The sequence below is a fragment of the Orycteropus afer genome, unplaced genomic scaffold, assembly GCF_000298275.1.
Source record: "Orycteropus afer afer isolate SDZICR_OR568_19922 unplaced genomic scaffold, OryAfe1.0 scaffold00413, whole genome shotgun sequence".
In the NCBI taxonomy this organism is placed as follows: domain Eukaryota; kingdom Metazoa; phylum Chordata; class Mammalia; order Tubulidentata; family Orycteropodidae; genus Orycteropus; species Orycteropus afer.
Window position 1 is genome coordinate 1,586,347 of NW_006922000.1, and position 14,322 is coordinate 1,600,668.

Genomic DNA, 14,322 nt, shown 5'->3' on the forward strand with positions numbered 1-14,322 from the left:
GAGCTGACTTCTTCCCATTTCCTTTCCCTTCCGTGAAGCTTAATCAGCTTGAGAGTAAGATTCCTCACGTTCAGAACATGTGAGAAGAGAGTTTGCTGGACACTCAGGGAAGCTCCTGAGCATGGTCTGTTTTGTCCTGTCTGTGAGAATCAGTGACGTCTGAAGCTTCTTGCATAAAGACATTGTGCCTTCATACATTCCTGTAGTGGCATCTTTGTTGTCGTTGTCAGTTGCCAGCCCAGTGAATCAGACCCACAGCAATCTTGTTTATGCTTCCAACACTTCAGTGTGACTTAGCACTGCGTTTAAAGAGTAGATTGGGGCAGGATAACTCTGGAGACTAACGAGAAGTTTAATTTCACACCCTGTGCATCAGAGACCAGCACCTCAACCCTTTCTTTAGCATAGAACCAAGGAGTCATTTTATGGTTTGCTAAGAGTCATTCTTAGCCCAGCACAGCACCTCTGCTGCCCGCTCCCTGCCATGCCCTAGGAATAATGAAGCGTGGTGGTTGTTTACAGGGCTCTTTCCCTGGGGAGACTCTGTTCTAGTTCCCTTTAACTCATTACTGATTCATGGGCTGTGTTTCTGGCTAAAGGACACTGGGGGAGCAAGGTTAGGTGAGAGCCTAACAAAACTGGCTGCAGACTCTTCTGTATCCTCAACCTTATGGGACTTTGCTGTCAAGAAATCCACTTAACACATTGCCTTTCTTTCGCCTTCTTTCCTTCTCCTCCCTCCATTCCCATGAGCACTTTTTCCTATTAAGGTCAGCATGTAAAAGGACAGCATTTACTATTCACATTTTTATCATTTGCACTTTACAAGGTACTCTGCTTTTATGAAGCACCAGTCCATAAAAAGTTTAGTGCGTGTGTCTGGAAGGTCATCCTTATGTTTTTCCCCCACTGGCAATGGTTTTGACTTATTATTAGTTGTCGTAGAGTAGACCCTGACTCATGGCGACCCTGTGCATCATGAAACCAAACTGCTGTGATGACACGGTTTTCACTGGTTGTTTCCTGCAAGCAGATCACCAGGCTTTTCTTCCTAGTCCATCTTTGTCTAAAACTCCACTGAAACCTGTTCAGCATCATAGCAACAGGCGAGCTTCCAGTGACAGGCAGGTGGTGGGCGCATTGTGAAGTGCACTGTCCAAGAATCAAACCTGTGCCTTCTGCATGGAAGGGGAGACTTTACCACTGAACCATCACTGTCTCCTGGTTTTGACTTACTGGTGAGAAATAGGCACCCCCAGTGTTCCTAGCGCAAGTGGAGTCTTAGACTAGATGCAAAAATAGTTTGGGAAGATCCATTGCCTACACCATCAGACCAGTTTGTAAGAATCTATTTTATAGAAAACCAAGGGCTTGTTGAAACCTTCATTTCTGAAGATGGGCTTATAGTTATCTTGGTAGTTAGGTATTTGTTTATTGAGTTTTGTCACTTTAAAATAGAGGTGATTCAAGAGCAATGCTTAAGGCCTAATCCCAGGCAATCTTCTGAGACTTTCTTCTCTGGATAACAGCAGCATTGTTGTTGTTGTCATGTGCCATCGAGTCAGACCTGACTCATAGGGACCCCTCTTTGGGTTTCCAAGCTGTATCACTATGGAAGTCGATGGCCTCATTTTCCTTTTGAGGAGTGGCTGGTGGGTTTGAACCGCCAGCCTTCTGGTTAGCAGTCAAGTGCCTTAGGCACTACGCTACCAGAGCTCCTAACAGTAGCATAGTCATGTTTATTTAAAGACCGAGTCTAGAGCCCAGCAGATAAGGGAGCTGTGTAGATGGTCTTTGAGGATGGAGATCATGTCTGTGCTGGGAATCCACAGTTTATAGAAACCAAGCACAAACTGCCATCCCACATTCTGTTATTCTGATCCTGAGTTGGACAACGCCTGGGTGGTGCAAATGGTTAAAGTGCTCAGCTGCTAACCAAAAGGTTGGGGGTTCAAGTCCAACCAGAGGCACCTTGGAAGAAAAGCCTGAGGCTCTACTTATGAAAAATTCAGTCACTGAAAACCCTATAGAGCACACAATTCTACTCAGACACAGGGTCATCATGTCTCAGAATGGACTTGATAACAACCAGTTAGCCCAACCTCATTCAATACAAAGTGAGAAAAGCACTTTCTTGTTCCATCAAATGCTACTCCACTTGGAGACGACCAGGGACGTCCATCTGACTATATAAATATGGATAGAAAGTAAAATAAAACCTCTACAACATTTTGGTCTAAGAGTGATTTAGCTAGTTCAACTGTTACATTCACACTGATAACAGGTTGACTTGGGTTGTAAGGGAGCAAAAGGGAGGAGGTGTTATAATATCAAATTGTTGCACAAAAGCATCTTCTTTTCCCAGCTTCCCCTTGATTTATTTTCCCAGTAATTTTCTCTCAGATGGAAAAAATAATTTTATCAAGAAAACAAATGTTTCTGCCAAAGTTTAAGAATTTCATATTTAATGTTTTTCTTTGAAAAAAAGTCAACAGTGAACTAGGGCGTGCTCCCCGCACAGACACACTTCGCTGACGAAAATAATAATAATAATAAAAAAATCCACTGGCAGAAAACAAGATATTTTCCTCAAACAGTGTGATTATATTTTATTGCTGCTTGGTTTAGTATATACTTTTTGCAATTGGGAAAAAAATTCTAAGTGAAAAAATCAGCTAACAAGAGAAGTAGTTTACAAGGTCATAACATTGAAATTGTCACCAAAAGAAAAAAAAAAGTAAAAAAAAAAAAAAGGAAAGATTTTAAATGTAAAATATCACATAATTTCAAAAAAAAACTTACCTAATTTCTATCATTTAATCAGGTACTATACGTCAACTTTCTAAATAGGATTACCATCCTTCATTATGAGACTAATGGAACTAGGGCATACATTTCTTTAAAATGCTACTACAAAAATGTTCTTTTCCTTTTGTTTCTGCCTATTATGTACTTAAGCTATAGATAATTCTGGAATAAAAAGCCTATCGTAGGTATAAATGCGATAGTTAAGAGATCCTGTTTGCTGTCCTCTTCCGCACGTTCCACAGATGATGGTGGCTTCTAGTCCAGCGTCTTCTCCTGTTTCTTGCCTTCCTTTTTCTTCTTCTTAGATTCTGCTGTGATTAGAAAAGAAGAAAGGAAAGCATCATTAAGCTATAGACAGGGAAGTAACTACACTTGGTCGTTTTCTTGGTAAGTTGAGAAAAATGTGTTTGTTTGTGCACCGTGTGTGTGTCCTTTGTGTCTGTGAAGAGAGCCTGCTCTTACCAGGAGAGTATCTGTGATAGAAAGAACACAACCTGCCTATAAAAACCGGTTGTAGTTGAGTGGTTTTCCGACTCAGAGTGACCCCCTCTGTATCAGAGTAGAACTGTGTTATATAGGGTTTCCAGTGGCTCATATTTCAAAAGTGGATTGCCAGGTCTTTCATCTGATGGATGAAAGTCCACCCACTGGATGGACTTGAACCTCCAACTTTTCAGTTAGTGGCTGAATATGTTAACCATCTGCATCACCCAGAAATCTTTGCACTGAATGCCAATAAATGCCTGATATCTTATTAGTTGTCCCCAGTGGGTGTACATGGTACTATCCTGAGGTCCTCCTAGGAGTTAGAAACACAGCAGACATCTGTGAAAGAATGACCAGGCCACCATGCAATGGAGACCTACAAGAGCTTTGTGTAGTCCTTGCTTCCCACATGTTTTCTGCTAGTCGATTGTTAGCATTGTTTCTGAGAAAATGATTCTATAGTGCTTCCTTTTCTGGTCTGCCCTCTGCTTATAAGTTTGGCTTAAAATCCCATGAATGGCCAGCTATGGTCATACACACCCTGTCTGGAGCTTCTACTAGAGGGACTCCTAGTCTTAGGTGAAGCAAATGGTATACACCAACAGCTGCTCTTCCCTAAGAATTCAGCTTCAGTTTCACTCCCTTAGGGAGTCTTCAACATTTCAGCATTTCTTTATAGATAAATATTTTATGAAGAATCAAATGTAAAACATACACACATACATAAAATTTATTCATAGTTCCTAACATTTTTAATGGGTATCTCTAGTCTTTAGAGAACGCTCTGGTGGCATAGTGCCTAAGGCATTTGACTGCTAACCAGAAGGCTGGCGGTTCAAACCCATGAGCCACTCCTTGGATGGAAGACTGAGCAATCTACTTCCATAGAGATACCACCTCAGAAACCCAAAGAGGGGTCGCTATGAGTCAGAATCGACTTGAGGGCAGTGAGTCTTGGTTTTAGCCTTTAGTGGACTGGATGAAACTCATTCAGGAAAGGTCAATGTCCCCTTTTAGTGGCCTTTGAAGGTTATGGTGTGAGCTACACTATGAGTATATTGTTGTTGTGTGCTGTCCAGTCAATTTTGAGCATAGTGATTCCACATGACAAAACAGAACTGCCCTTTAGGGTTTTTAGACCATGGACTGTCAAAAAGAAGGAAAACATCTGTCTTAGAAGAAGTACAGCCAGAATGTGCTTTAGAAGTGAGCAGGGTGAGACTTGGTCTCACGTACTTTGGACTTGTTGTCAGGAGGGACCGTTGCCTGGAGAATGACATCATGTTTAGTTAAGTAGAATGCCAGCAAAAAGGAGGAAGACCCTCAAGGAGATGGATTGACAGAGTGGCTGCAAAAATGGGCTCAAACACAGCAATAACTGTAAGTAAAGCACAAGACCAAGCAGTGTTTCCTTCTGTCACACATAGGTCGCCATGAGTTGGAAATAACTCATCAGCACCTAACAACAACGATGACCTTTATGGGAGCAATCACCAGGTCTTTTCTCCGGTGGAGCAGTCATTGGGTTGGGACTTGTGATATTTTGTTTAGCAGTCAGACACTTAACCCTTGTGCCACTAGGGCTCCTCTTACTACGACATAAAGGTCAAGGATTGGAATGGAGCAAGGTGCTAAGTGGGTAAAGCAAAGTTCATCGTGGAAGAGTCAGACACGGCTACTCTTAAAGATTTTCAGAGTCAACATGATCTCATCCTGATGGAAAACAGTTGCTGTTGGTTCTTCTTGTGTGCTGTTGAGTCAATTTCAACTCACAGTGACCCTAGGACAGAGTGTAATTGCCCTGTTGGGTTTCCAAGGATGTAATCTTTCTGGGAGCAAACTGTCAAGTCTTTTCTCCTATCAATCAGCTGGCAGGTTCGAACATCACCCTTTGGTTAGCAGCTGAGCAATTTAACCACTGGGCAACAAGGGCTCCTTGTGAAGCAGTTGGGTGCCTTAATTCATACTGAAAAGAGCCAGGCCAAGGGAAGGAAGGGCACACATGCAACACAACAAACAACACTCCAGGCTCCTGCTACTCCCCCGCAGAGACCGTGGCTGTGTGTGAGCTGGGAGGAATGGGAACAGAAAGCCAGCTGTTGGCCAGGTGTGCGTGGGAAGGGACCTGGCTGGTTACGACATGTCCAGGTGTGCATGGGAAGGGACCTGGCTGGGCTCAACTTGTACAGGTGTGCACGGGAAGGGCACCTGGCTGGGAGTGACCTGTCTGCTCCCCTGGATGACACCCACCAGGATTTTGCTGCATAGGGAACATATGAAGACATCCCTGGGCTGTCTCTGTCCTGCGTTTATAAACTTCATCATTTCCTTAGCCACTTTTTAACTGGATGGAAGATAGTATTTGTTATGGATTGCATTGCATCCCCTCAAAATGAGAGTTGGAGTCCCCACCATTATACCTATGAATGGGATCCTAGTTGAGAACAGGGTCTTCTTTGGTATTTCAATGAGGCCATATCAGTGTAGGTGGGTCCTACACCTAACAAATTCTGAGTTATAAAAAGAAAAAAATAGAGAAGGAAGTACAAACAGGGAAGACAGAAGCCACATGCAGGTCCCCAAGGAACCTAGGAACACTAGGGCTCGCAAAGCTGGAAAAGACAAGGGTATTCCTCCAGAGCTGAGAGAGAGCAAGAGAGCGAGAGAGAGAGTGAGGGAGAGAGAGGAAGAGAGAGGGCAAGAGAGAGAGAGAGGGAGAGGGAGAGAGAGAGAGAAAGGGAGAGAGAGGGAGGGAGAGGGAGAGAGGGAGAGAGAGGGAGAGAGGGAGAGAGAGAGGGAGAGAGCGAGCCCTTGCCTTTAGCCAGTGCCCTCAATCCGGACTTCTGGACTCCTGAACTCTGAGAACATGTTTCTGTTCTTTAAAGCCAAGTAGTTGTATTTTTGTTACAGCAGCACAGGAGGCTAAGGCCGTATTCACAGCAAGCAGAATAGCAATGAGAGGATGACAGGTATGTAAAACTCTGCATTTTCAAAGAAACATGTGGTTGTGTTTAAAATAGATTTGAAAGTGTTCAAATAGTCCCGAGACTCTTAAAGCAAACACTCGAGAAAGAACCCAGGCTCCTCATATTGGTGGAATCATTGGATCGGGACTGCCAGTTTGAGTCCAAAAAATGCAGTTAGCCAAGGGAATTCTGTCGATGCCCAGAAGCTACTGTAGAAGAGAAGAGGGTGAGAAGAGTGAGGAGGACCTGGGACAGGCCCCGAGCCTGTAACATTCCAGCCTCCACGGGCCTCCTAACTAGAAAGCCACATGCTGGGGAGCAGTGAAGTAATTGGGGGTCCACAACCACGGGGCTTACAGGGAGATGGTGGAGCTCTGCCAGGATCATTCTGAGTACCACGTCCTGACCTAGGGAGTCAGTTCCTATCCATATCTGCCTCATATCAGCTGGGATCCTGGGCAAATCAATCACTCAGCATCTGTTTCCTGTATTCTAGGCATAAAAAACCTACTCTATCTTCCTGGAAAGGTCAGTGTGGGCATCATAGGAGACAATGACCTCTAAGAGCCTATTTTAGCTGGCAGTGGTGGTGCTGTGTGCCACCATTTTAGCTCTAGGGTGGTTGTTGTTGTTGTTGTTGCATGCCATCAATTAGCTCTAGTCTTGTTGTTGGGTCCCACCATTTTAACTCTGGTAGCAGTGTTGTATGCCACCATTGTTGCTCTAGGGTTGTTGTGATTGCCATTGTTGCTGTGTGCCATCAGTTAGCTCTAGTCTTGTGGTGTGCTACCATTTTAACTCTGGTGTTTAGAAAACCCTACACCTACTCATTCAGAAAATCCTTACCCCATCCCACTGTGCCCCAGCACTGTGCAGATGCAGGGATATAGTGGCAAACAAGACAAAGCTCTGCCCTCATCAACCGTAACAAAAAACACAAACCCACAACAGCAGATGTGAGAGCAGCTAACAACATCAGTTATCTCCCAGTAACCCACCAGGGCCAGTAGGCTTAATTCCATCCCTCTTCATGCAAAGCCCCCTGTCTCTGGCCATTTTAGCCTCTTTTCCCTTCTGTCTCTCCATTTCCCTGAGTTGTCTATTGACTTCTCCAAACTGTCAGGAATGGGGCTTCTTCAGGGTGCACTTCACTCATATGAAGGGGGGGCTCTGCCCATGCATGGGTGCAGGGAGGTTGCTTCCTGCTCAGCCCTTCATGCACATGCCCACGACGCAGCACAGCACCAAGTAATCCCTGGAGTGAGACAGATTCTAAAGTAATCCCTGGAGTGAGACAGATTCTAGCTCAACACGTCTCCACTATCCTTCTGTATCAGCTACACCTCTCTGATCATTTAGAAATGTCAAAACTGGCTGGAACGTTTTTGTATATTTTTCCTGAAACTCACGAGCAGGAAGACCAGTGGAGAAGAGAACTGGAAGTGCTTCATCTTTTGGTCTTTTAGTCTTGGACTCTCTCACTTGTATACACTTGTTGTTTGACATTGAGTTGATTTAGACTCATAGCAACCCCATAGGACAGAGTAGAACTGCCCCATCGGGCTTTCTTGACGTAATCTTTATGGAATCAGATTGCCTGGCCTGTCTCCTGTGGAGCATCAGGGTGTGTTTGAACCTCCAACCTTTCAGTCAGCAGCCAAGCATTTAACCATTGTACCTCCAGGGCTACTTGCATACTCTTCCAGAGCAGAAAACAAAGGCATTTGACTGTGCGGATCACAACGAATCATGGATAGCACTGTGAAGAATGGGAATTCCAGAAAACCTAATTGTGCTCATGAGGAACCTATACAAAGACCAAGAGTCAGTTGTTTGAACTGATCAAGGGGGTACTTCATGGAGTAAAATAAAGATAGATATGAACCGGGGTTGTATCCTTTCACCATTCTGCTCTATCTGTGTGCTGAGCAAACAACCTGAGAAGCTGGACTATATGAAGAAGATCACAGCATCAGGATTGGAGGAAGACTCGCTAACAACCTACGATATGAAGATGACACAACCTTACTTGCTGATAGTAAAGCTGACTTGAAGCACTTACTGATGAAGGTCAAAGACTACAGACTGCAGTATGGATTACATCTCAACATAAAGAAAATGAAAATCCTCACAAATGGGCCAATAAGTAACATTACAATACATGAAGAAAAGATTGAAGTTGCCAGGGATTTAAATTTACTTGGATCCACAACCAACAGCCATGGAAGCAGCAGTCAAGAAATTGGACTACGAATTGCACTGGGAAAATCTGAAGACCAAGGGGCGTTTACCCAACCACGGTGCTTTTAATTGCCCCATGCACATATGGATGCTGGACAGTGAATAAGGAAGACTGAGGAAGAGTTGATGCTTTTGAGTTGTGGTGTTGGCAAAGAATAGTGGAGGCACTATGGACTGTCAGAAGGAACAAAGCTGTCCTGGAGGAAGTGCAGCCAGAATGCTGCTTGGGAGTGAGAATGGCCAGGCTTTGTCTCACCTACTTTGGTCGCGCTGTCAGAAGGCATCAATCCCTGGAGAAGGACATCATGCTGGTAGAGAAGAGGGTCAGCAAAAAAGAGGAAGACCCTCAATGGGCTTAAGTATAGCAAGGATCATGAGGCAGGCGCTGGATGGGCACTGTTTCATTTTGTTGTACATGGGGTTCTAACAGTCAGAGCCAACTTAACAACACCTAACAACAACAGAGGGAACAAAACAGATGTGTGTGTGTGTGTGTACACTGTTGTTGTTCATTGTACTGTATTTTATTCTTTTCAACTATAGCACAAACTTTCATAAGCATTTAATAGAACAGAAGGCAGCAAACACTGCAGGTAAAAACCTGCAAAGCAATGTGTATTTCTTCTTAGGCATCTTTGTGATGGTGGGTGCGCTCATGTGTTTGTGTATGCAACAGCGTGCATTTCTGAGACCTATGTTGGAGACTCTGTGTATGTGTGAAGTTGGTTCCAGGAGTCACTATACATTGTCACACTTGACAGTAGTGGTGGCCTTAACTCCATCCCCACACCTCCCAAAGTTACTTTGATGAACGCTAAGGAATCAGCTGGAATTGAGAAATACAGGTCTCCCCTGCTATCTGAAAATAGAGCATTCCCAAGACCGTTCACAAGGTGAGATGGCATAAAGTGAAGTGATTACCATGGGTTTATACGGGAAAATTTTTTGAGTGTTCCCAGACCTAAAAAATGAAGTACTAAATAACACATGAAACGTGAAACAACACTAGCATGCAGTGCTCTCAGACACAGTTCAAAGCTCTGGCGGCTGGATGCTGAGATGCTGAGTGTAGATGGGGAGGGAGCTTGGCGACACCACTCTCGTGGCTCAGGGTGTGCGCTGCTGCTTTAAGGACTCACTACAAAACAGACATTGAACGGTAGTTAGTTTGCTTTTCTCCTTTATTTCATAAAAGAAAAAATCCTCTTTGGAAAATTTCTTTCGGTTAGTGAACACAGGTACTAATGTAGGTCTTTCTTAAAAATGAAGTGGCGTAAAGTGAACTTCTGGAAATGAGGGATGCCTGCATAAGTAAACACCCACACACGTGGAACCTCAGAGGGTAACTCGTGGGTTGGTTTCTTCTGTGCAGCAAACACCTCTGCCCGTTCCTCAGTCTGCAGGCTCCTCTCCTGACCTTCCCTTCCTGACTAGGTGCTCCACCCTGATACACACTTGCTCAAGTCCGGAACAGCCAAGAGGAACATTTCTCCTCGATAAGATACTTCAATGTTTAAGGGCTTGTTTCTGCAATCATGGGAGCCCAGGTAGTAAATCGGTCTTATTATAAAATACTACAAAATTATTCTGGTAGCATATGTCAGAAGGGAAATGTGCTCATACGAAGCAAGAAGTCCCCACTTAGCCCACAGCATTATGATCTACTATCACAGCTGATGCCTACTCTACTATAACATGACTGGGGCTACCAGGAAATCAAATTATAGCTCATGAAAGAGGGAGAAGGTCTGAACTTCACAATACTTAAAATTCCAGAGGTACAGCTCCACACACAGTATTCCATGTTTGCTCCCAAGGGGATTTTCTTTTAGGTTCCAAAAAATAAACCAAAAAATACGAGATCAATGAGGTAGACTTCAGGCTATGTTTCATTTTTGTATATCCCTAGAGTGCCCTCCTTGGTTGTCCAAAACCCACTGCTGTGGAGTAGATTCTGGCCCATAGCGCCCCTAGAGGACAGAGTGGAACTGCGCACAGGGTCTCCAAGGCTGTCAGTCTTCACAGAAGCAAAGCCCAAAGCACACCCACTGCCGTGGAGTCCATTGACTCACAGCGCCCCTAGAGGACAGAGTGGAACTGCCCACAGGGTCTCCAAGGCTGTCAGTCTCCACAGAAGCAAAGCCCAAACCACACCCACTGCTGTGGAGTCCATTGACTCACAGCGCCCCTAGAGGACAGAGTGGAACCGCCCCACAGGGTCTCCAAGGTTGTCAATCTTCAGGGAAGCAAAGCCCAACCACACCCACTGCCTTGGAGTCCATTGACTCACAGCGCCCCAGGGGACAGAGAGGAACTGCCCACAGGGTTTCCGAGGCTATCACTCTTTATGGAAGTTGACTGCTACATCTTTCTCCTACGGAGCAGAGCGGCTATGGATTCAAATCACCTACCATTTGGTTAGCAACCAAATCCATTAAGCACGTCGCCACCAGAGCGCCTTGGCTGCAGACAAGCAAAACATGGTTTAGTTTCCTGCTGTTGTGTCTTTGTCCTCCCGAATTTTAAATATATACCGTTTGGATATGTGACTTGGGAGGGATGGGATATGGAATTCTACACTCTTTAACGGCTTTGCAAACGCTTACTGTGTTGATCCTTTCACCATCTTCACACAGATCCTCCAAATTATAAGCAAGAGAGCGCCTTCTCCCACCCACAATTCCTGACCCCCTCAGCCCACAGGTCTGTGCTGTCTACAGCAGACTGTAACAGGAGATGTGGAGAGCTTGCCTGGACTTCCTCCACGCTTTTTAAACAGCCAACCTCATTTCAGCTTCATTTATTATTCTCGTGTCTCTGGGTGAAGATCTGAAAGTAACTTTTTCCTGTTTTCTGCGGAACAGAAATAAGTTTTCCGTGCCTGGCAGCAAGAAAGCAGGGAACAGTGTCCCTGAGGGCAGCAGCTCTGGGCCTGGCATCCTACATGGCTGAGCAGCGGGACACCAGGAACAGTTTACCCGCTGCTTGCCCTCTCTGTTCTGATCAGCTCTTCTACAAATATTGTTTACTTACTCCTACAGAAAAAGGTCTTTCTTCTCCTTCTCCTTCTGCTTCTCACTGCCTCTGTGCTCTAAGCTACAACCAGCAGCTTGGATCTCCCTGCAGGTCTCGGAGGTTTTGCATCAGGGAAAAGCCAGCTGCAGGTCCCAGGAGCATATCGGGTGTCTCCACGGGCAGCATCGTTACCAGGACAGTGATGGCCATGTCCTCGCAAAACACGAGAGCTACTGCCAGGAATCTTACTGTGGAGAGGAGACCTGAATCCTGCCTGGCGCCCAGGCTGGGAGGCCGCTGGGTAGCAAGGGATGCATCACACTATTTGTTGCTCTCGAGGCATGGGGCCCCTTTAAAGGACCCCAATTTCAGTAATGATCCACTAAGAGTAATCATTGGGCTTCAATGCTAATTATTACACAAACACAAGTTGGGCATTATATTGTCCAGCCATAAGCTCTCATGTTGTTGTTGCAGTTAGCCACAGAGTTGTCCCCTGACTCACAGTGACCCCATGCACAGTGGAAGGAAATGCTGTCCGGTCTTGCACGTGCCCATGATCAGGGTGCAGACCGGACCACTGTGATGCACAGGGTTCTCATTGGCTGATTTTGGGGAAGTCGAGTGCCAGGCCTTTCTTCCTGGTCCATCTCAGTCTGCAAGGTCCACTGAAAGCTGTTCAGCATGAGAGCAGCACGCCAGCCCCCATGGACAGAGGGATGGTGGCTGTGGGTGAGGCGTGTCGGCTGGGGGTCGAGCCCAGCTCTCCTGTGCAGGGGGACGAGCTCTACCACTGAGTCACCATTGCTCCACTTGGTCGTCACCAGCCCCAGGTATGCTCTTATCAGTGCTTTTCCATTATCATTGAAATGGAAATACTTCCTTTCCGATTTCTTTGTCAATATTCAGATATCCCTCAGAGAGGACTTTGTTTGAGAAGTCTTGGTATAACAGAAAATAACTCAGGAAACAGAATGTGGGACTTCACATCCAAGCTCAACTCCACACTGGCTCAGTGACTTGGGCAAGTGTAACCTTAGTGTCCCCTCAGGTGTGAAATGTAAATAAAACTCTTTTGGGTGGCTGTGCAGATTCAGGGAAACAATGCTTGCAAAGGGCTTAGGGAACAATGCCCATCATATTGTAAGCACTCATAACAAGCACTGTTAGGATGCTCAGTAAATGCCGACAACAACAGCACCAAGTACCAAGTTCAAACTCAAAGCAGAGAGTCTCAATCCATGAGGAGTTAGAAGGTTTTTTTGGAGGGGAGAAGGTCCCTCAACTCAGTAACTAATTAGCGTGAACATGGTTGTATTATGCAACCTTTCTTAATGCTAATTACTGAATGGCTGTTTGGTGTGTGCACAGCTAATGAGCCTCCAACATGGAATTGACCAAGGGAGATGAGAACTGACGCACAGTGTGAAAGAAACCCTACAAGTATTTACAGCTCCTGATTCTCCCATCTGCCCTGGCACTGAGGACCAGCAGTCTGGGTGCTGAGGACAAGAGCGAGATGCCCAGACAACACCTGTTCCAGGTGAGCATGTTATGCTTCGACAGGGATTCCTCTGTACATTACTGAAGGCAGTGAGTGAATAGTGCGTCCTAGCGGGACAGACCACACAATCTACCTGGACCCATCATTCACCCATTCATTCATGTCAGGAATATCCATTAACTAAACCAGTTGCTGTTGAGTTGTGTCCACTCCAACTCATGGTGACATCAGGTGGATCAGAGCAGAACTGTGCTCCCTAGGGATCCCAATGCATAATTTTTCAGAAGTAGATCACCAGGCCTCTCTTCTGAGATGGCTCCAGCTGGGTTCGAACTGCCAACCTTTCAATTAGTAGCTGGGCACGTGACTGTTTGTATCATGTAGGAACCCCTTATTGTGAACCAGTCAAGACCAAACCAAACCAGCTGTCCTCGAGTACATTCTGACTCGTGGTGACCTCACGGGAAATGCGGTAACTGACTAAGGAGAGTAAGATTTGACTCCTACCCTCAAGAGGCTCAGTGTTGGGAGAGGCAAACATACTCACTTCACAGGATACGTGCCTGTGCAAGGAGGCCCCCTCTCAAAGAAGGCAAAGGCTAGAGCCTGGGAATGGAAGTCTGGCAAGTTTGAACACTGATCGCTTTTCCAATCCTTGAACAAAGCTCTTTTTTTGGCCTCAATGACTTTGGATTTTCTCCTTCTTTCTCTTGAGAACACCAGCACGGCTAGACAGAGCTCACATGTCACCTTCTCAAAGAGGTTTCCCTCAATACTCTAGCTAGCTGAGGGCACCCTACTCACTCTACCACACGGCCCTGTTTAGATGTTAAGGCCACTTATTCATATCTATGTGGATCATAACAAAGGATAGATAATACTGCAAAGAATGGAAACTCCAGAGACTTAACTGTGTTCATACAAACCTGTACATAGACCAAGAGGAAGTTGTTTGAACGCAACAAGGAGATATCATACAGAAAACCAGGAAAGGTAGCAATCTCATCACTAGAATATATTCTAAAGAAGTGAGAGGGAGGACATGAACAGGTATACGCACACCCATGTTTATCACGGCCCTATTCACAATAGCAAACAACCTAAGTGCCCATCAGCTAAGGAACGGATAAACAAACTGTGGTACATACATGCAATAGAATACTATGCAACCCTAAAGAATAATGTAGAATCTGCAAAACACCGCATAATATGGATGAACTTGGAGGATTTTATGCTGAGGGAAATGAGTCAATCACAAAAAGACAAATATTATATTAGTCCACTGTTGTAGAAAGTCAAGGA

At 45.2% G+C, this 14,322-nt stretch overlaps 1 protein-coding gene across 1 annotated transcript in view; it reads right to left on the bottom strand.

Moving 5' to 3' along the window:
- Nucleotides 1-3,063: 3,063 nt before the first annotated feature.
- PTN (pleiotrophin) overlaps nucleotides 3,064-14,322 on the bottom strand; it is a 25,566-nt gene continuing 14,307 nt past the window's right edge. The window contains 1 exon segment of the mRNA XM_007953792.2: nucleotides 3,064-3,119. Coding sequence (XP_007951983.2) covers nucleotides 3,064-3,119 — 56 coding nt within the window.